Below are 23988 nucleotides of genomic sequence, written 5' to 3'. Positions count from 1 at the left end.
CAGCGATGCGAACGCTACAATGACACTATCAGGCTAAAAATGGTGTTTTGTACATGCGCGAGACATCCGTTTCCATTGTCCGACCAGGGAGGAGGTGTCGCCATTGCGTTCGCGTTGCAGATCTAAAGTTCCCTACTGGCTCAAGTTGAATTTCTATTGAATTCCTACAGATCTATATCTTATGCATCTGAATCAGGATTAACGAGCAAACAATACTGCAACAATTGCTCTTTCATGCCACACACTGGGTAAGCATGGACATCATCACAACGTCTGAGATCACACACATTAGATCACATGAGATCACACATATTATCCAAAAAAAAAAAAAAAAAATTATCCCAGAAAACTTCCACCACATCCTTTGTAAGTAAAATATCTCACTTCTGAAACATTCCACCTGCCCAATCTGCATTCTGTGAATAATTCTTTGTGAAATCATCTTTTCAATATAGAAACCAAATGTCATTCATGGCCATTTCAATAATACTTCTGATGCCCTCACAATACACCAAGTTCTTGGTTTTTCTGCTTTAAAGCTAATAAACAATTACATACCATTTATATTTGATTCTTTTTTTTTATCCTTGCTTCTTAAAGAAGACATGGTTGGCACACAAAATCTGGGACCACAAAAGGATCAAGCAAGATGTTGGGATTTGAGATAAATAGACAGGATGACTCTTCCTTGTGTAAGGGGGGTGGTAGTGAAGTACAAACAAAAAACCAGTTTCATAACATGGGCAGGTTCATATCTTTGGTTTTAAGTCAAATCTTTGTGAATAAAAAAGGCTTTTTTATACCTTCACAAGCTATTGTTAGCTCTCTCTCTCTCTCTGAGGATCAGTTTATGGGAAAGTAGCTTACTGTGGTCTGGGGGGAAAATACATCAAGGTGCATTCTGAAATACATTAGAATTACTGGAAACTAAAATAAGGATTACAATAATAGAATACTCATATGCATGAAAAAATAAAATGGGGGGGGGGGGCTCCAAATTCATTCAACTGAAGTGATTTCCTTCTACAGTTCTTCAGATGTAACACACAAGAACAGCATCCTTTAAAATACAAACCCTACCAAAATTCTCATATAGCCAATAGTGTTTATACTGCCTGTCTCTCAGAGAGAACCACAATATTATCGAAGCACAAACACTCCACATGAGTCATAAAAGTTCAATTGACAGTCTTGGACAACATAAAAAGGAAAACAAGAGCACACCAGATATGAAGATAAGGCATAGTGAAGTAGAGTTAGACATACCTGATCATAAAATGAAAGTTACTGGGTATGTTCTTCAGTAAGTTATTAGTGTCCACTCATGAAGATAATACAGACTGGATACATACTCGTATCCTTGTAGGTAGGAATTACTGGTACGTTATCTACACACCTTTGCAGAGTAACACATCGCCCTCGTGTGACAATGTTTGGGGTTTTCCCCCCCTTGCCAGGCTTGTGCATTCCTCTTCTGAAGAATCATCCACTGTGATGCCTAACCAGCATCTCTCCCAACAACGGGGTTGGCATTCAATATGACGTTCATAGCGTTGCCGCGATTACATCACACCCGCTCGCCGGGATCCCACCACGCCCGCTAACCAAGCTCCCTACAATGCGAAGAACGCATGATGAACACACGATGATGCCCAGTATCACACACGGTATAATCGGTACAGCACAGGGCGGGGCATCTCCTTATTGCCATGGTTACCATCCACACACAACAAAAGGAAACTTGGTCTGCACCAGGAGTGGACAGCAATATGTGGTATTCAAATCATCTCATAGCACAGATGGTCACAATGTACTTGTCCTTACTCAATATTTGCTTTTTCTCTCACACATAATCTCTCTCTCTCAAATCACAGTATCTCTCTCTCTCACCCTCTATAACTCTCTCTCTCTCACACTCACTCTTTCTCATCATATAAATATATATCTATATCTTCCTCTATCCCTCTTCCTTGCATTATTATGTCATTCACACATCCAATATCTATTTTATCTCTCCCTTTACTATGTCCATTTCTCTTTCTTTTATGATGTGTCATCTTCTCCAAGGCTTAAGAGTTTCTCCCTCTAGTCCTCGCTCCAGGTTTCAGTGGGGAGATTTCTGTAGGAGATGAAGGCGCGCAAAACATTGGGCAGGGCAATGCGGGAGAGCTTGGTGGAGTCGGGGAAGGAACGACGGAAGGCCAGGCGGCACAGGTGCTTGAGACTTTTGACGCTGCGGGGGATGGCAATGAATTGAACCGAGCCCTTTCTAGTCCTGTTCAAGACACAAACAAAAAATGGGCGATAAGAACTTAAGGACAGACCTTTTGAGAATGGGTGTTAAAAAAATCATGAAATACAAATATGACCCTCATAGGGATGGTATCATATTGGTTGAGGTATGGATTCAGCTGTTAACCTTTTGCAAGATACTTAGAAACCACTTTATGAAATGTTAAAGAGCATACAATCCTATTTAGAGGAATTCAAAGTTTACTTGATGAAAATCGGTTTTGACATGGCTGAATATCTAAAAATAGAGTAAAACAAAGTGATCTTAAAATAAGGTGGGTCCCAACTTTTCTTAGGATCATTTTGTTTTAGATGTCTCAGCGATTTCAATACCAATTTTCATCAAATAAACTTTGAATTCCTCTCAGAATTATATGCTCTTTCATATTTCATAAGAGGTTTCTCGTTATCTCTATAAAAAGAAAAAAAAAATTATCATCAAAAGAAATTGGAAAACTGAAGCTCCATCTCAACTGTAAATGTACCATCCCTTTAAGGCCCAACAAAACTAAATCCAAACCCAGTATTCAGTGCAATACTTACATCGGAAACTCAGGAATTGACCAATTTCTTTTTTCTTTTTTAAAATTGGTATTCTAAAATCTGATGAATTGAGTATTTGACTTACAATTTACTTTACTTTGGATTGACAAATTACTGAAGTGAAATACCGAGCAATCTACTTAATAGCCTAGAAAAAAGAAAATAATATAGAGATAGAGATTTTCTAAAAATTTGTCTTGAGACAAGTCTGTGATGAACTTTACCAGCTGAGCTGATTTACTGGTTTCACGGCATGAGCAACTTTAAGCCTATGATGTCCTTGAACAATTGGACTGAGATATTTATGATTGTTAAAAGGTAACATTTCAGAACCCATTTTTCATGAACGTGCTCATACATTTACATAAACAACAAAGAGAGTTGTTATCTCAGGCAAACAACATGTTTAGTCCAACATACCTACACTAGTGTGTAAATACTCTAGTGCACATTGTCATAAATTTATGATGTTTTGGTTGATATTTAGTGTGCACAACATAGATATAATGCCATGTAAATGAAATTTACTGCTCGGCAAACCCATAGAAGCAAACACACTGTAAAACCTAATTCTAAAAATAAGTACCGCTACCCAAACTAATGGCGACCTGTGAGACCTGTTCCTGTCAAAATTTGGGCAGAGCTCTCACATTTTGATCGTGATCACCATAATATCAGAATACGAATAGTTTGAGCTTCTTTTTCTTGGAGGTCCCTTTGCGGAGACTTCCAATACGAGCTCCCTCGTGGAGACGTTATGAGCTCCTCGTGGAGACTTTATATCCTCCCTTGTGGAGACATTATATGGTATAATCTAAAATTCTTGTTTGATATCTTTAAGATTTATTATGTTTGATTTATGTCAGTATTGTCTGGGGCAAATTATTTGTTTAATACGGCCCCATTTTTTTTTTCTCTCTTCTTTCCTTAAAACACAACAACATCTTTTTCTTAATCAGTATCCTCTCATTTTTAAGCAATGAGCAAAACAACCTGTTCATATTCTCAGCGGTACACTGTGATCTCCTTATCACATACAATAGCAAACAATTTAAGTAGAACACATATCTTCTCTTTTTCTGTTTTGTGTGTGTGCTTTATTTATCTTTTCTTACACTCTTTGATCCGCAAATAAATTTGTGACTGGTACAAACATCTCGACAAGCTATATTAGAACAAAAGACATGATATAGAGCGGAAGCTCTAGTTTGAGAGTGATCTCAAATATTTCCTGACACATGTGATGATATCTAGCAAAAACTGGTGACTGGTCACATGTAAAATGTTGTGATGTCCTCTTGATCAGATCACACCACACTGACCATGAGTGGGTCCTGTCCAAGCACAAAGCAAAGCGGCTATGTCTCTTACCCTGCGGCCAGGACTGACCCATCGGGAGAGAAGGAACAGCTGATGGCGTCCGAGAGAGGGGACACTAGGACCGGGTCAGAGTTGTCCTCCAATAACCACACCCGTACATAGCTGCATATTGCATGAAAAGGAAAGTGAGGAAAGATCATGAAAGTAGGTAATTCCAATGACTTTAGAAGCACTAGATAATTTGGGTGGGGTGCCGCCAATATGCAAAGCACCACTGTAGACCCCTGTTACAGATGCACTGTGGGGTAGCTATGTAGCATTGTCACTGCCTGTTGTCTAACTTGCTTTTTCTTCCACATACGAAGCAATGCAATTGATTGCATTTAATTCATTACTACTCTTTTCCTCAATTTCGATTGTCATTACAAGAGTTTACACTTTCTCAGTTTGACTAATTTGAGGCCATTGAAGTCATGGGTCAACACTGCAAAGCTGCAATGTGCTGTCATATGATGACAAGCAAAGAAATCTTCCAAAATACCCTCGGAATAAAAGACATGACTTTGCTTTAATAGATGGGTTTGCAAGCTCTACCATGTGCAGTGCACCTTCCCCGACTACTCATGGTTACGTGGCACAAACAATGCTTGTATACTTGTCTGGCAAGCGAGATACAGCCCAAACAGGATCCAACTTTGCTACCAAGCTATCCCACAATGCATCTGAAACAGGGCTGGCCGGGAGGCAGTTGTGCATTACTGGTGGTACCCTGATTTGACTGGCTCTAGTGCACATTCTTTTCTGACAAATCAACAACATTATATAGATGATGACTGGCGGGGGAGGGAACATACCGAATGTTCCACCCAAAGGGTTTGAAATGCTATTGAGGGACTCATAGCCTCCTGAAATAGCATTTCAAACCCTGAGGGTGGAACATTTGGTACATGTTCCCGACAACAAAAGTCATCATCTGTTATATTATATGGGTTAGTCAAATAGGCAAATTTATCCTATCGATTGCGGGAAAAATATGATCGTTCAATCGTTTGGTATCATTTGTCATTTGTTACGTGAAAATGTTTTCCCATGGGAAAACATTACAAAAATGTTCTGCCCATGGGCGAACATAACCAATGTGCCTCCATCACGTGACTGTATTTAGCCAATCACTAACCGGTATTTGACTAACCCATTTAATATTGCACACTGTACAGACTGTAATCAATGAAAGAAAAGGGGAGGGAGAGAAATAAGTTAGAAAGAGAAAGAACGGGATAGAGAAAGAGAAGGGAGAGAGGATGAATTGACAGAGGAAAATAGAGAAAGAGAGTGAGAAAGGAAGATTGCACGTAGGTAATGGTGATACCGAGAATTATGCAACCTAGCAAGACTATGATGACATGTCACTGTATGACAAAATGTATGTACAATTCTAATCACTGCATGAGACAAAAAAAAAAAAAAATGACCATGGTATGTACAGTATGTGGGTGTGTGTGTGAGTGAGTGTGTGTGTGTGTGTGTGTGTGTGTCAGTAAGAGGGGTTTGTGGTTGTGAAACACATGCCAACTCTCTACTGAAAATAAGGCATTGCCACATTTATCTTACGAAGTTGAACTTCTTTCTGTCATTTTCGTATGCTTTGCTCAGTAGTTGTTTTTCATGTGGATTTGTGCAACTATGAAAGGGGCCAAAAGTCTATGGTTCAAAGAAATTGATTAATGAGGCACCATGCATAAACAAAGCTAGGAATATCGTTAAGTGTGGGGTAGTGTCAGATGTTAGCCTTTTCACAAGGCATAGTGGCTGAGGAATGAGACTAACACATCACACACAGCATTGCGAGTGGTGGCTGTGCCACTCATTCTTGCATTCACTTATTCCCTCCCAGTTAGTCTCTTCTCCAAACTTCAGCCACGAGGTCTTGTCAAAAGGCTACATCATAAGAGACAAGATTTCTACAGGGCATGTGACTGCCACAAAGGTTGCCCAGAAAGAGTTATCTGTGGGACTCTAGGGAAGGTCAAAGTGGGGTTAGTCTTATCTTCAGCTTTGCGACTCTTGCTGAGAGGAAACGGCAAGCCCACAGCTTTGAATCACACTCTAAATCACTTTCAGGAAAAGTTCCTAGCCTTGGTATGTCCATGGAAAAGGGAGTGTTTGTCTGGTGCCATAAAAAAAAAAATCCACTGAGCAGCAAAAAAATTTTCTGTGGAAAGAGTCTTCCTCTGGATGCTCAGAAACCTGACCGCACAAGCAGGACAGATGCCAGACAACTGGTCAGAACCAGAAGGTCAGGGGTACTCACTTGTCGTCACACACGGTAGCAAAGTGGAGTCCGTCGGAGGAGAAGGCGATATCTCGGATGTAGTGACTGTTTGATCCCCCGGCATAGATCGGACTCAAGGCTGGGAAGATGTGGCTGGGAATAAAAATGAATGCACGAGAAAAAAACAAATATGGCACATAAGCACCAGCTAACATAAACTCTAAGATACTGTTTCTTTCTTTACCCCTATATTAACTGGGCTATTTGAGACCAAGTTTTTACTGAGGGGGGTCAATTTGTGCATATGCAGATATGCACATTATGCATATTTTCACCTGTAACTCCATTAAAGAGACTGAAGGATTGCTAAATTTGTGTGTCAGAATTCCTCAAGACACATAAAACAATTTTCTTGTAAAAAAAAAATAGTACAATCAAAATCAATTTCTTTTGTTTTTATTGTTTAGTTAATTTCTTATGTATTTTATTGTTTTTTCAACCTTTTCTTTTCTTTTCTTTTCTTTTTTCCAAAATTTGTTGCAGGCACTCTTTCAAGCTTATCTACATTAGAATTGAATAATTTCAATGATTTAAAGTTGAAATAATCTAATTTATGTCAATTTAACAAAAAAAAAAAAAAAACAATTTGCACTGGATTTGCACACGATATCATAAATTTGGGCTGTTTTCGGGCTGACATGCATATATGCAAAACATTACGTAACTTCAGAACGGTGTACCCGGACGGCTCAAAATTGGTCTCAAAATATGCGGGAGACTTCAATGAAAAAAGTCTTGAAATGACGCAGCAAAATCTTTGCACGTTGCAAAATTGTGCCGTGAAGTGTCAAGGGGGGGTCAAATCCCCCCTCCCCCCCCCCCCCCCTAGCTAGAATAGGGTTAAGGCAAAGCAGAGCTTGTGCAAACATGCTGAATTGCTAACAGGTTCTTGTATACACAATGTGCCACACCCATACTGAGTCTGCAAGGCCACCAGACAGTAAATAGAATCTGATTACTGGCTAGTTAGGACAATACATTGTAATGCATTCATCAGTTTGTTTGTTTTTCCTACAAACATAGGTGACTTTGAGAGATTATCTTTGGCATTCCTAACCTTTATCACACAAAGGATAAGATGTCCAAACATTTTCAAAATAAGGCATTTGAAACAAAAGTGCATATGACTGCTTTAAGAATCATCAGAAATGTTGAGAAATTCAAGTACATGTTGAAAACACTTTGTGTCCATGTTTGCATGTTCTTAATGAAAAAAACAAACAAACAAACAAACAAACAAACAATGACAACAAACACTGGCGAATATTTCCTGAACAGAAGAGTGTCACTATGAAGCAAATGGGATGAGCAAACTCTATTTGCTATGCCTCTCATACAGACCTCATTAATGAAAGAGGTTACTCAAACACTAAGATAACATCTCACAATGTAGCATCTTATGTTGCCCTGATGTACCATCTTGGCACACTGACAAGGTCCAAGTAAATGCAATGTGTACTTTTACCAGAAGTAAACATTGCGCAATAACTCCCGATTCAAATAATGATTAAATGGTAGATTAAACTTCAATGCCATTTTGTTTGATCTTCATGTGTCCATCATGGAAATCATGTCAGGATTGACATGGTTCCAGGCACTAAAGCAGCTTTAAAAAAAGATAAAAGGAAAGAAAATATGATAGGCACATAACAAGAAAAGCTATCAGCTTTGTAGGCATATCTATTAATGATATACTGTCTCTGATAAAAGCTTAACTAAGCTTTCTGCCAAAGGAATTTGCACTTCATTCTGCAGAGATTAAACAACGTTTCCTGTTTTGCATTTACTTTTCTAAATTGCTCACGGATTGCATACGGATCGGAAAGGCAAGAATGCCACTAGGAGGACCTGAGAAAATATGTACCCTACTCGACCCCAGTTTGTTCCTTTATTCAATGTTTTTGAGTAATCACAGAAAGACTGTCCAGAGATAGACTGTGCATCTCTTGAGTAGTACCTATTATAAAATGGGTTCAAGAATGTAGCCAATTGGAAGCGCTGAAATGAGTCACGTGTGCTTGTATTTTCTCACTAACATCCACGGCCGACGTCACAATGTTTGCACTAGCAGTGCGCACTCAATCAGTTGTTACAAGTGCGTCGCGCGCTACTATACGCGCTGTCAATCCTGTAAACAACTTCTAGTTCGGGCTGCCGGCCGGCCTTTCTTGTGTGCATAACATGTGTGGCGTACGTATATACTCTTATACGTACGGTACTTATATGTGCGGGATTTCCGAGTGCGACATGTTTGGGACGAACATCTTCGGACATCTTGATCCACAAAGGTACGTGAAAAATGTTGTTAGTTTTCGACCCATTTTATAAAACAAATGATGCACAGGATTATTTTGTGGCGTTAGTGGAGACGCAGCTCACTCTCGGGTATTTACAATGTAGTGCAACATGCACTCGGCTTCGCCTCGTGCATGTTTCACAATTGTAAATACCCTCGAGTGCGCTACACCTCCACTAACGCACTCTATCCTGTGCATCATTTGTATACCATCACACCACAACTAATTTTTCTCTTTGTTCACCCCAAGGTGAAAGAAGTATGAAAGACTCTTTATAAATTGCACAAAAAGTATCTTAAGAAGTACAATATTTCATCATTTTTTGCTCATATATTTCTATAATTCAGTTATTTTTTCATATCAATTTATTTATCTTTAACATTATTATTACTTTTTTTCTACTGTTTACACGGTTGTCTCGTCTGTGATGGACTTCACAAACTGGATGGAACTGCATTCACACTCGCAAAAGTAAAGATTGTGGATTACGCAAGCTCTTATCAAGTGGGGCAATATCCTTTCTAGAACATTTCCTCATGCATGAATGCTGCCCAAACCACAACTGGTCCAAAACCTGAAGACAACCAATGATGCTGGAGCCACAGTTCCTTTCAGCCCACATTGGGTTATTAAGATGGCAAGGTATGCATGGCAGATTAAGATCACTTACGCTTGAGTATCCTCATGAATGCTATTCAGGGGGGAACTTCTGATCCCATAGAGTCCTTGATTTGGAATTTTACAGGTGGGTAATTTGGTCTACACCAGAAGTTTCGGAAAATGTGGAGGGATTCCAGAAAAAGACAACTTGAAGAATTTTTTTTTCCCCCCAGCTCAACATACTCCAACTCTTGATCCTGGTGGTGATTTATGTAGCAGTCTGTCAAACCTGTTATCTCATGCCCAGGCCGGATGGGATTGGTGATAGTTACGACAGAAAGGAAGCACTACTATGCAAGGAATCAAGGTTAAAACTTTCCTAACCGCTCGTTTAACCCTGACCACACTTCCTTCACATGGTCTACGGATTCACTCATATTCATTCTTTTTTCAAGTTTTTGATTTTCTTGCACTACGTGCAAAATGTCTTTTCTAAGAAACATGGTGATGTCATTTTTTCCCTTCTCACACATTTCCAGTAGAACAATTCTAGTTGATAATTCACAAGGTGAAAGTCATCCCCCCATTAACCCAGGCCATTAGCACAGGACGTTTGCTGCCCCAAATACTGGATTTGCCCTCTTTCAGCTAAATTAAACCTTTTTCAGGGTCAAATGACAATGTGCATTTATACACGATGACGACCCTGATATGATGCTGGTTATAACTTTTCAAGCAGTAAGTCTACCGCAAGTGCATATCTCGTACAAAGAATTGGTTAATCTTCAAAACCATAGCATACCCATATCTCTTTAACCCATATCTCTTTAACAGATTTCATGCCCTAAATTTGTGTACACTACAAATTGATTTGTCCAGTTATTTTTATGCTGCAAAAAAATTTACTCCACGAAATCACAAAATGGAGCGGTAAAAAGTTGTCTGTCGCCCTCTATCTTACCTATATTGGCTCAGCATCTCTCCTGTATATGGGTCCCACATGATGACTCGGGTGTCGTACGACGCCGTGGCCAGACACGCCCCATCGACAGAGAACTCGCACGATGTTACGTTGTTGTGGTGGCCTTGGAGCTTACGCAGCATTTTGTACGTCTTGAGGTTCCAGATGATCACCTAGATGCAGGAAAGATTGTAAGTTTAGTATTAAGATCTCAGCTATTTTACATTGACATGGAATTAAATAAGTATTATTATATAAACCAGTAGGGATTGATGGTCATACGTGCAGCAGGGTTCAAATAAGCCATTCAAAAGTTGATATCATGACACACATTTTCATATATCAGACTTGATAGTGATCATTCTGTCATACCACACTTTTACAACTTCACATGAAAAATCCAATAAATGGATGTCGTTGAATTCCTCCTACTGAACTAGCAGGCACAACATCAACAACTTTGTACACAGCCCTGCAGCATTCAGAGGCTAAAAAGGCCTATTACTGATGGAACATATATATTTTCATGTCCTGCTATATAGACAAGTAATACAATTTAGGGAAAACAATATTTTTCATGAATCCTGCAGCATTTTCTGGAAAAAAAAAAGTACAAAATAGAGCAAAAATAGTAAGAATTGGCATCTCTGAACTAGGATGCTCTTCACAGATCATGTGATCTACCCCCATCATTGCTTTCCACATATCTAACATTGGTAAAAGTAAATGCTTGCAACACACAGACAACGGCTTTAACCTATACTCAACCTGCTATGCACTATGCAGTCACTGTGTCTGTAACACTTTATTAAAAGAAATGACATATGTCACTGTAAAATGGCAGACCACATCCTGGGGGCTTGGAAAGTGAAAGGAAAACCACAAAATGTTTTTCGCACTTTACGCTGGCATCAGCAGCACATACAGGAAGAGAATGGGCCACACTTTGAGGCACACTAGTTTTTGTTTTGTTTTTCCCCAACCCATCCTTCAAACATGAAGAGGCCTGCTGTCTTTCACAAAACAAAACATCTTACGAAGTACTAAATATGTCAATAGTATTAACAGAGCTGCTACACACATCAATTACAAGACAGCCTAGCTTCACATGCCAAACAGCCTCACAAAGTTCCTTACTTTGCCAAAGCAACATCAACCTGGGAGACTATTCTTTTATTCTTTTTTCTTTCTTTTTTTTTTTGGGGGGGGGGGGTAGATTTTTTTTTTCATCAGAGATGAGCAGATTGGGAGGCTGAATCACTGACCCCTAATATTTGCCTGTTTGAAATCACTTGACCACAACACCATCATCTGCAGTGTATAATAGCTGTATTCTGCAACAATACAAATTGTATTTTCAAAAGCCAGTGTCTGTCAAAAAAAAAAAAAAAAATGACTATTGCAATGAATACAAAGTATTTTCTCTCACCTGTAGTAGGTCCTAATGGTGAAAAGGTAATATGATCCAGCAACTTGTTAAGGACCACCGTAACACAACAACCAGCTTTACAGCTTTACAGGGAGCTGACACATTTGCTGGTAACTCTCCCACACCTTTAACTCTTTCCTTACCATGTGTAATTACTACTGCATCACATCTAAACAGCTTCTGTAATAGATGAAAATGAAAGGGTTAATCAACTCACTGAACGCTGCTCCCCCACGGAGGCGAGTATGCTGGCGTCGGGTGATATGGCGCACCCCTGGACACCGTGTGGATGACCCTTCAGTGTAGCCACCATGTTACCATCGTCCTTGAGGTCCCAGATCTTGAGGGTACCATCCTGGCTGGCCGAGACCAGGTTGAGGCTGCCGTCTGGCAAGAACTGGATGTCCCGCACCAGTCCCCTGTGATCCATTAACAGCAGATTCTCGCCTGGCCAATGAAAAATCACAAGTACCAAGATATTCCTCCTTCATTAAAAAATGCATAAATTTTGCACGCATGTGTCTAAATCACGCGCAGTGTACATTTGGGAAAGCCTGCAAATTAAGATCGTACTAAATACTCTCACAGCTATCTTAAATGAGTACTGTGGTTCTGACAAAATTTCTTCACTAAACTAAAGTATAAAGGCAAGAATTTCATCTGTTAGCTCACTTATTAAAAAAGAGATGAATATCCAGTCTCAAGCTTTAATCACTAGTTAAACTCACTCACATGAGGATGTACCCATTTATACTTAAATATATTAGGCAATGCTTAACACTGGCGCCACTCCGACTGTCCCACAAATGTTTCTGGTTTAATGTACAGCATAGGATGGTGGCGGAAGAAGAGTTACTGTGAAAGTGGATATTTTCGCGCAACCAATTTTTTCACGCTCCGCCGGGTAAGAAGAGTTTCGCATGTTTTTAATTTTGTGGCATGAAGACCTCAACTACTGGAACATATGTCAAGTAAAAATATTCATGTGCTTTTATTTTCTCGCTAGTTTCTAGCTGCACGAAATGTGTGAAAATTTCCACTTTTACAGTAACTCTTCTTCAGCCATCATCTTATGCTGTAAAACAAGAAACATTTGTGGCATGAAACTTTAGCGAAATAGAGCCAGAAGCCTTTTTCGCGGAATGAAACTTTCACAAACATGCCACTGGCATTCAATGCATTGTGTAGACAAGAACTTCTGCATGCATGCAGTTTCTTTTCACAAATCCTGGCTCCAAGTGAACTTTGCGAAAGTTTCAGCCACACAAAAAATTTCTGGTCTCACAGTATTTTCTATCCTACCTTTCCTGACATTGTACGTCTTGATGTGTCCACTCTTGAGTCCGATGGCTAGGACCAAGTCATCGTCCTGCTCAAGGTAGCCGAAGAGCCGGTAGGAGTGGCTGCTGCGCTGCGACTTCTTCTCCGGCACAGACCAGCCGAAGGCCAGGGACCAGACCAGGTCCTTGCAGTTGATGGTCACCGTCTTTCGGAGGATCTCTGGCTGACTGTGGGAATGGTCGTGTGGAGGTTGATCTGGGTTGCCATGATGAGCATTGTTATCTGCCTGGACTGAATTAGCTCTGCATTGCCAATGTAGGAATGAAAGGAAAGAAAGACAGAAATTATCCATAGGACATAAATAACATGGTGTCGCAAAAGTAGAGAGACCACTTACACGTGTACACTGTATGTGATAGCATTCTCCCCCTCAGGACTTTATCATTTACCATTAGTGTTACCCTAGCATTGCCACGGGCAAGAGTTGAATCCTAAACCTTCTGCCCAGGGTGCGATCCACTGCACCACAGTACTCTCACTGGACTACATAAGTTTCTTTAGACTAGAACATCTAGAAACTACAGTACCTGCCTACCACTATATCTCTCTCTCACAAAATGTTCCATGTTTTATGACCAGGATTGCAACAAGCAAGGCTTCAACACAATGAAATACCAGTACAAAATCAGCTGCAATTACAGTGCTCAGTAAAAATGTGAAAGTTGCAATGAAAAAAAGAAGAAGAAATGTTCTATTACCCACTCATATCAAGGACATGAAGTGCATCAATAAATCAGTCAAATTGTCACACAGTTTTTTCTCCTGTTCAGACTTACATATTTACTACACTGATTCTACAGCAACATGTTTCCCCATTTTGTGTGCCATGATCATACAATGTATGGTCACCAGTACTAGCAAAATCACACAATCTGATAAAATGATTTACAAAGGCTCACTTCTCAAATGGCTCATATAAAAGTAAAACTGTATAATAGTGAGTTTTCACTTTTCTCTTTTTTTCTTTCATTAAAAAAAAGGAATGTCATGAGAGCCAAACTCTTCTTTTTTTTTTTTTGCTTCATCAAAGAATACAACTGTACTAAGCCAGCTACAAAAGTAGTAATGCTCATGAAAAGTGCACATTGTTCACATGTGACACAGACACTACATTGTACACGTACAGCTGTACAACATACTACAAGACATGTATTTTATCAAATGACTCAGCATTTTATCACCAGGGTAGTGGATCTGACCCCCCCCCCCCCCCCATCACAGAACATTATAAGAACAACTACAAGTACTACATGTACGTACACTGCTTTGCATGCTGCCAAGGGACAAACATATCCCTCATATGATATCACACACAGAGTTCACAAATGCAAATAATCTTTAATAGAAAAGAAACTATGTAACTGCAACATGTTGTTTAAGCAAAATTAAAACCAGACAAATGAAACAAAAATATATAAGCTACATTGTATGATGACAAGTATGTCCCACATTTAACACTCTCCCAAGTATAATCATCAAACCCATTACATGTACAAATAATGTACATCATGCAGAGTAAAGCTCTAAGAAATTGGGCACTTTGTCAGAATGCATTTACATGTAATGTGACATTAAAGTACTGACTTGATAAACACAAATAGATACACAACATGAGAACGTTTACTTGCAAATAAAGTCTGATTAAAGAAAAGGATACAGAATTTCACATTCTTGCTAGAGATTGTTTTGGAGTACAGCCAAACTCATGTGCAATAATGAAATATATTACCTGTGAGCTTCAAACTAGTAAATACCCATAAACTTTGTACAGGGATTACTAGGTTTCTTTAAGTATAAAGACCAGGTAAACCAAAATGCAGTGTGCAACCAGGGAGGTGGAAGAAAGATGGAGTGTGCTCTTCTGAGTTTCCTTTGAAGTCATGCGTGGCCCCGACAGGCCCCGACAGCGTTTTTTTTCCCCTCCCGTAATCCCATTACTCACGCTCGGCGCACTACAAGTCGTAAATCTTGTGGCGGAAATCACGACGCGAAGTGCATTGTGGTCGGGGAATAAAATGGCTTCCTACGGTGTACAGTAAGCACAGAACTCATAGAGTGTATTCTGTGAAGCAGTGGTGTAAGCAGTGGTGGTGGTTCTGGTGATTGTGATTTTGACGGAGACGAGTTTGTTGAGGAGGAATTGCTTTTAGCAAATTCAAAATCACATTGACACAGCAACTTAACGAAATTTGATTTGCAATTGAAACTGAAACTCAGAAAGTTAGTTGGGCCTTGGCTTGGAAATTGGAGGCCAAGGCAAGGGCAAGGCTCAGGACACTGTTTAATAGCGCAGCGTCACCTCAGGTACGCTGCCTAGCAAAAGCATACCTAACGTTAGTCCTAGCTAGTAGACTCTAGTATTTCACAAACTAATCTAACCACTGTTAAACGTTAGATTCTACTAGCTCCAGAGGTGTACTCTACTACTTTTTAATTCAATTTTTTGTAACGTTAGCATGGGGTAGAGTCAAGCCGATTACCGGTATTTACCGATGAATGATCGAGGGAGAGTGAGGCGAAACACTGTATACTAAGCTCTGTTTTTCCCCCTAAAATATACTTACAGCATCATACATCTAGGCTTTTATAGATATCATCTTTAATTCTCTACGGAAAATTATTATAATCAAGGCTGATATGTCTAATTTACACTTTTTAACACTCAACTTTCCATTCCAATACATATGTATTTACTAGTAACTCAAATTCACCGAAACAACGGCAATGAACGCTGTCCCGACGCCTACGCGGCGGCCCTACAACAACCCGACGAGTACGCTGAAAAGCCCCAGCTCGCTCGGGTGCAGACGAAAAAAAAAAAAAACGCCTCGGTCTCTATGAAGCACTACTTTTACACTCGAACTGTTTGAAAACACGCCCGAACACGCTCATGTAACTTATATCATTTTGAAGATCAAGGTCAGGCCTACCTCTCTAACTATAAAAAAATTGCGGAAATGTGCGGGATTTCTCATAATCGATACAGAAACAATATGATGACATCTCTAGCGCACAAAACTTACTGCTCAGTAACTCCGTTGTTTGTGTACCGATTTCGCTGGTTCAAACGGCAATCTCCTCAGCACAGTCTGCTGAACCAGCGAAAGGTATAGACATACCACGCTACCCAATTCTTGAGCCATAAGTTGTAGCTTTCGAAGGGGGACGTCTTTCACTGAATGTAATAGACTGCCAAAATTTTGAATATGACGTCATATTGTCGGTGCCACGCATCGCTTCAAAGCCCGATTTTTACGAGCGTGTGTTTATGAAAGGCCTGGAAAGGAGATCATGTTGCGTCACTCTAATGCGCCGGAGGGTGATGGGTGGACCGATAAGGCTATATTTTGACATATTTATCACAGAATGAGGGTTGGATTTCAAGACGTTAATCGGTGTAAGACCACTTGATTTTTTCTCTGAGGGAAGCTCTCAGAGTGCCATCTCCATCTTTCTTCCACCTCCCTGGTGCAACAACAATGGCTCCATGGCCTAACAGTTTTTATTCATAGCATGTGCAGCTGGTGTCTTTTTGGTTCCCTTTCCTTTCCCAATATCTTTTCAATCTTATCTATTCAGCCATCACTCTGATTCTCTTGTGATATTTCAATTGTCAACTCCGCATCCGCCTGTCTCGCACACGTGGGAAGTCACTTGCATAAAGCGTACAGAGGTAATGATAAATTCAGTACGAACAGTGTTGGCTAAAATTGAAATACAATGTAGCAGAACAAAAAACAAAGGCAACATTTTAAAAGGTATTAATGAGAACTTACTTCTTTGAAAGAAAAGCTTGAAGCACATAGATTGAATAGATATGAGCTGCACAGTTACGAGACTACTTGCTCAGACAACCTTCTTGACGTACGAGTCTAAGATGAAATCCATCTCAGAATCAGATACATGATACAAATGTAATTTTATTTTCAAGTCAGCATCATTCACTGTTGTTCATCAGTTTGCAGAACTTAGGCATCAACATTTTGATCGGTGCAATCAACTAATTCTCGCTATCGCCAATGACGTAAAAAGTACCCGGATGTTGATTTAAGCGTCATTTACGGTGCATTATGGGATAGTCCGGTAGCAAAATCACTTCCGTTCGTACGCGCGTGATACGTGACTAATGCTATTTACACACACAACCGACTGTATTCTACGTGTACTTCCGGTTTTCTCGACTTGAATTACAGCTTTAATATGATTTGAAATTTCTCTGTTCTTAAGAAATTGCTGTTAATATGACTATTGGTTGTTGCTGCGAATCTGCCATGTGTTGTTCGCACGACAATAAATGAAAAAAATCTGCAGAAACAGGACCCTTACTGGCATGCGAGACGTGACGTGGCCGCGTGGATGAAGTTTGCGGGTGACTCCACACCGCACTACGTGCACGCGCGACTTACTAGTAGTGTAGTGGTAGTGTAGGCCTAGTGCCTACAAATGTACGTACTTTAAGAAATTGCTTCGGAGACAGGATAAGTTCGAGATCACGGTTCGTTCGTTCCCGATTGTGTTCTTGACATTTCGACAGAGAACAGATGGGCATTCCATGATGATATCCAGGTGGGTGAATATTTTCCAGCATATTTTCAGCGTATGCAGAGATGACTGATCTGTGATGTGCACATCGATCGCATGATCAAGCAGTACGCTGTACCGGTATGTGTGTTAGCTTATGCGCTGCGTGCAGTGGTAAAGGTGCATGCTAATGCAAGGCCGGTGTACCGGCCGCCGGCGGGGACTCAAAGCGGGGACTCGACTACAGAGTACGAGTATGACAGGCCTGGCCACTCGCTGGGGGCTCGGGCGGTACAGCCGCCTACTGTACTAGTATCCATGGTCGGCGCGGCGCTATACTAGGTAAGGTATACATACGCGCACGCTAGTGTTGTGCAAATTATGCTCCACACCGGAAGTGCCCTTGCTACGAAGTGCACTAAATCTTGACGAAAAAGCCACATCCGGGAACTTTTTACGTCATTGGCAATAGTGAGAATTTTTGACTTGCCAGGGATCGGCAATGATTCATTTGGCCCTCAACAAGTGACAGTGAACAACATGCTTCACTCATTCAGTTGTTCTGTTTTTCATGCGTACATTGTTGTATGAATTCCTTATGTTTTAGTGGGTTGGGGTTCTTCTTTCTTTTTTCTTTCTTTCTTTTTCTGCATGTCTACATAAAGTGTTTAAGAACATTAACAATGTGCTTGATTCAATTTGCATTACAGGTTGATGTCACTCTTTAAAAAAAAATCATCTGTAATTACAATGCCAGTATGTCCAACATTTTTGTATGTGTGCATGTACAACTTGTAGTTTGTTAATCTTTGAATGGTTGCGCAAGACTTATACCTGTGCAAAGCTTCAACATTTTTAATACGGAAAATTACTTTCTCAAGAATATACTAAACGGAGCAAAGCTGAAAAAGAAGAGGCAAATGAAAGAATGAGACTGATTGACAAGTTGCCAAGTGTAATGTTTCCTACACCGATCCAAGCCAGAGGTGGAACAACACGAGTTGGCATATTGCCTTGCAATAAGTACCTCTGCTACTGACTGCTGTATTATGTACTTTCAAGATGATTTGTTCATCTAAAGTCTGACTCAAGAAGGTTGCCTGTCACTAAATACTATAGGTCAGCTACTTACTTTGCCCCATTTGGAGACATTTCAATGGGATCGCATTCCAATGTGTGCAGTGAAATGGATGAAGTGATACAGGAAAGGGTATGGTATGGTATGCCAACGCCCAATCATACATGTGTTGTATAATATTGGAGATACCAAACACCTGTACATATATGCAGTAAATCTCCAAAGTTTGCATTAGCATGGAAGGTTGATCACTTAAAGTCTCCTGTACAAGAGCAATGACCAGTAGGGATTTTCTTTGTACAAGGCACATACAAATGTACATACAAGTAGGCCACAATATGCAGTTTGACAGGATACCATTTTGACCACTCAATAACACAAGGTCTTTGTAATAATTTACAAAATACTGGATGCTACGTTAATGGCATTTGAACCACTATCATGCCAGCACACTATAAAGGAAGAAATTGTAAAACAGGCCCAGTGATAATCTACACATGACAGACTCTACATGCATTTACACTCATCTGACTATACAATTTGTACACTCAATGGGGTCAAATAATGACTTGGTCGTGTGACCAATCATTCCACTCTGACAAAATGTAGCAGATGAGTACAAGAGGACCTTGTTTGTTTCATGGAAAAGTTCACAACTACAAAGTTACAATAAACACAGTTACTTTAAAATGACTATTTAGAAACACCATGACTTTCATGCAATGATAAGCATACTACAGAGTACATTGTAACTATGGTAAAACTGGAAATATTTTGTGATATGAAACTTCCACAGATTTAAGCCAACATCCTTTTTAGTCACATGAACTTTTCACAAACTACCACTGGCATTCATTGCACTGTATAGACAATCGGTTTTGAGTGCATTTCACTTTCGTGAATCTTTGCTCCTCGCCAAATTCACATAAGTTTCGGTCACATGATGATTTCTGGTTTTACAATATGATGCAGTTTGTCAGACATCAAAACAAATACCATCCAGATTTCATATCACTATCAAAATCATGCTGTAAACATGTGCACACGGCTCAAAATGTGACACGCCTCCCAACATGTGACTTCATAAAACCAAAGTGCACTGTCGGTGAAAAATATCTTGCTTTGTAACTGACTGGGCCTAGAAGAGTTTACACACAACACCACAGGCTTGTTTAAAGCTTTGTGCAGCGTAACACAACTCCAATACCCGAGGTTATCAAAAATGTCATGAAATTCATTACTCATTGACAGAAATATAGTACATTTGTCTTGTGAAGGATGTTGACCCTGTCAGAGCATCATAACAAAAATCTAGATACACGTTGCTCAGCATGATTCAGAACATAACTGACAAGTTTACTCAGACGATTCATACATGTATGTTCAAATGTGCGTAAAGATAATATAAAGTTTTGGTATTACCACAAAAGTTTCCCTGAATTTCCTTGTCTTAGTTTGTGTTTCAGGTTAAAGTACCTTTCATATAACTAACACTGTGAGACTTACTCGCCCCAAAGTGCTCTCATGTCTTAGTAATCATACAATAATGGTTTCGTACCAGAGCCGCTGCCGTACGGCGGCGAGGTAGTACACGTATTGTACGAAACCATTATTGCATGATAACTGCGACCAGCAGCGTGCAGCCCCATACGCATACTGAGTAGCTAACTGCGACCAGCAGCCCCATACGCATAGCTAAATGGGGCTTCGCATTGTAGCTTACAGGATCATGACAGATTTAGTATCGCGGGTAAATATCAACTTAAAATCCAAAAATTCTTCAATTTGAAGACTTACCAGTTAAGTTGAAGTCCTGAAAACAGGCTTCGGGCAACGTTTGGTTCTGCCAATAGTCCCTTTCTGTTCGAATTGATGACTGAATGTGACTCGGTCGAGAGGACCTTGGGAGAGCTGCACTGAATTGACGGCCAGCGCATGCGCACACAAACATCTTATCCGTTTGTGGATTTGAAATTTGTTCGCATGTGATGTGTGCGTATGCGCTGGCCGTAGTAATCAGTGTATGTAGCTCTCCCAAGGTCCTCTCGACAGAGTCACATTCAGTCATCAATTCGAACAGAAAGGGACTATTGGCAGAACCAAACGTTGTCCGAAGCCTGCTTTCAAGACTTCAACTTAATTGGTAAGTCTTCAAATTGAAGAATTTTTGGATTTTAAGTTGATATTTATCCGCGATACTAAATCTGTCATGATCCTGAATGCTACAATGCGAAGCCCCATTACACTATGTCTATGGGGCTGCTGGTCGCTATGCGTATGGGGCTGCTGGTCGCAGTTAATTGCATGATTACTACGAAATGAGAGCACTTTGGGGGGAGTACATGTAAGTCTCACAGTGTTAGTTATTTGAAAGGTACTTTAACCTGAAACACGGACATTCAGGGAAACTTTTGAGGTACCAAAACTTTTTATTATCTTTAAAGCACATATTAGTACAAATGACAAGACTGCATATATTTGCAAATTCTCCTTTCAGATGATTTGTGAAAATTAGTTTAGGTATCTACTGTACATTTGTATGTAGATCATAATTTACTACACCTGCACCATTAATAGTTGTTCAAAGCAATTTTTCCTTGCAATCTGCATCAATCATCTCTTTTCAAAAAGAAACAAAAATATAATATTTCATCAAGTGTCATGCCCTTTTTCATGCTCAGAAAAGAATAACAATATGTGTCCCGTAATATCTACATTGTAGTTTGTACTCTAACCAATGCTCTAACTTTGGCTCAACATAATGAGAAGTGTTGATACTTTAATACTGTATACGCCATATACTTAGCGAGTCTAAATTTTTGCGAATCAGGAATTCCCAACGATTTCGCGAGTGGTTAAATTCGCGATCGTGGAGTCCTGTACTGAAAGGAGAAGTGTACATATATATATTTATATATGCGTACGTCACATCCACATCGGGATCAGAGTCAATATTTTCGCGTGTCTTTAATTTCGCGAATAGCACTTGACTCGCGAAATTCGCAAAAAATAAAAACCTTTCAAAATATTCGGCGTATACAGTAAGATATGCTAAACAATGCATAGTACAAATTAGAATACAGATACAGTACTAGATGACAGAAACTTGTTTTCTCGAGAGTGATGTGGGATGAAATAAAAAGTACTCACAGAGTCCTCTTTTCCTTATCCCAGGGAACGAGCTTCACGACACGGTTGCCACAGGACCAGGCAAAGTAGGAGAAGTCAGGAGCGAAGGCCACTGCCCAGGTCTCGGGACTGGCTGATATGGTGCTGAAGGAGGGCAGAACTTCACGCTGTGTCTGAGTCTGGAGCTCAGTAATCACAGATGCCTTGGCTACAGGGTGGAGGAGGGGGAACAAAATATGAAACTATGTGTGATAATAATGGGCTAAATTTACATGCAAGAATCATTATTTTTGGAGGATCACACTGCAAAATAGATTTTATTTGCTGCCACTCACTGCACAAATTGCCTTAGTAGCTAAAAATAAATGGAAAATTAGAATTGCTTAGCTGCAAAAAAAAAAAAAAAAAAAAAAAAAAAATCTCAACCGCGCACACAGCGATTGTAGCATGGGGGGGGGGGGGGTTGGCTCAGCCCCCCCCCCCCACCTTTTTGCATATTACATACATGGTAGGGTCTTACCACTTGGGCCCCCACTGTTTTTTTTATCCCGGAAGTGACTTTTAAAAACATAGCGCCAGCCCTGCATTATCCCAGGCACCCTCACCCTGGGAATATCATAATGATTTGTATCATGGCTTTACAAGAATTGATCGTTCATCTGTGTGCTGGTCATAGCACTCTGTGAGTGTATCAAGGACAAAAAAAAAAATCAAGATGGATTATCATTGCACCACTGTGCAGATTACGATAGTTATAAAGTGAATAGTTGTTCCACGAATACTATTTTGTTTCAAATGCATTTTAATACGCAGTACAAGCTGTATCATGTGTTTTATTTTTTCTAAAACTGATAAACATAGTGCCATCTTTTGCTGCTGAGTTTCAAGTTTTTTTTACACTTGTTTAGTACACACATACCAGTACACAATACATATGCGTACTGTGTCCAAGTATCTGCCTAAAGTTACAAACACAGATACTCTGGATTGCTATACTTAAATACTTTCATTTTCCCAATTGATGTAATGTGCATCATTCTTTTTGTTTGGAATTGGTCATATAAATACTTTCCAGGCATGGTTGTCACATACCATGTAGGTGAACAAAAAAAAAAAAAAGGGGGGGGGGGTAGGGATATTTTCTAAAGTTTTCAATAGTTACACAGACAAAAACAGTGTATCACATGTACAGTTCAGTTCATGAATAACCAACTGACATTTTCCTGTCTTCTTTCTTAACCCATTGGCCCGAATTCACAAAGGTGGTTTAAACTTAAACCATGGTACAAATTTAGACCATGGTCTAAAATATTAAAGCGATAAATAGGCATACAAATACATGCGCGCATCAATGCACGTTTTTTTACTGGATACCTGTTAGCGTACGCAATCTGTCAATCTTATCTACGCAGAAGAAATATACATAAACCATGGTTTAAATTTAGACCACCTTCATGAATTCGGGCCATTGAGGGCAAGCTGATTTTACTATAAAACACATTTTCTATAGACGTCTACCTGAGTATACTTGGGACTAGCCTTCAACTGGTTAAGGTTTCGTAATACCATAACATACTTGCCAACTCTACCGCTTTGGGCGGTAGACTACCGCTTTTTAGAGGTTTTGACCGGCTACCGATTTTCTCTTCTGATCTACCGATTTTGTAGCAAACCTACCATAAAATGAAATGGAAGTCATATTTTCCCTTCATTGTGCGTTGATTCCCTAAAATAAGCTAGTAGTATAGAATACTAATAATAATATCAAGGAACTCGTTCCTCAAAAATGTCGTATTCAGCCTTCTAATATGCACACATGTATGCACACTGCAGTAGTCTCTATATCTACGTGCGTGAAAGACTTACTGTGCACGTGTATGTGTAGCTAGAACCACGCGTAAATGTTTTGGTAGCTCACATTCTGCAAGAGTGAATGCTACGAATGGAAACCCTCCCAAACACTGCAGAAGAGAGCAAAATCTGCCACGTACAGGAATCTCACAGCCAGGTCATCTGCTGATTAATTTAGATTTGGTGAGGGCAACATTATGTCTTATTCATCAAACTAGCTCCACAATAGAAAATACACTATAAGGGGATAAATTATTTGCCAATATGTTTGAATACTTTTTCACATATAGCTTA

The 23988-nt window shown here is 39.8% G+C and overlaps 1 protein-coding gene across 1 annotated transcript in view; it reads right to left on the bottom strand.

The window, feature by feature from the left end:
• Positions 1 to 825: 825 nt before the first annotated feature.
• Positions 826 to 23988, bottom strand: part of LOC140227369 (WD repeat and SOCS box-containing protein 1-like) — a 37577-nt gene continuing 14414 nt past the window's right edge. Inside the window, exons 2-8 of the mRNA XM_072307781.1 lie at positions 21865 to 22051; positions 13077 to 13357; positions 11992 to 12221; positions 10346 to 10518; positions 6467 to 6580; positions 4207 to 4317; positions 826 to 2275 (exon numbers count right to left, since the gene is read on the bottom strand). Coding sequence (XP_072163882.1) covers positions 2086 to 2275; positions 4207 to 4317; positions 6467 to 6580; positions 10346 to 10518; positions 11992 to 12221; positions 13077 to 13357; positions 21865 to 22051 — 1286 coding nt within the window. The 3' untranslated portion in view covers positions 826 to 2085. The remainder of the gene's footprint in view (positions 2276 to 4206; positions 4318 to 6466; positions 6581 to 10345; positions 10519 to 11991; positions 12222 to 13076; positions 13358 to 21864; positions 22052 to 23988) is intronic.

The sequence above is a fragment of the Diadema setosum genome, chromosome 4, assembly GCF_964275005.1.
Source record: "Diadema setosum chromosome 4, eeDiaSeto1, whole genome shotgun sequence".
NCBI lineage: Eukaryota > Metazoa > Echinodermata > Echinoidea > Diadematoida > Diadematidae > Diadema > Diadema setosum.
The sequence above is the reverse complement of the archived record's forward strand: the minus strand, read 5'-3'. Positions and strand labels throughout refer to the sequence as shown.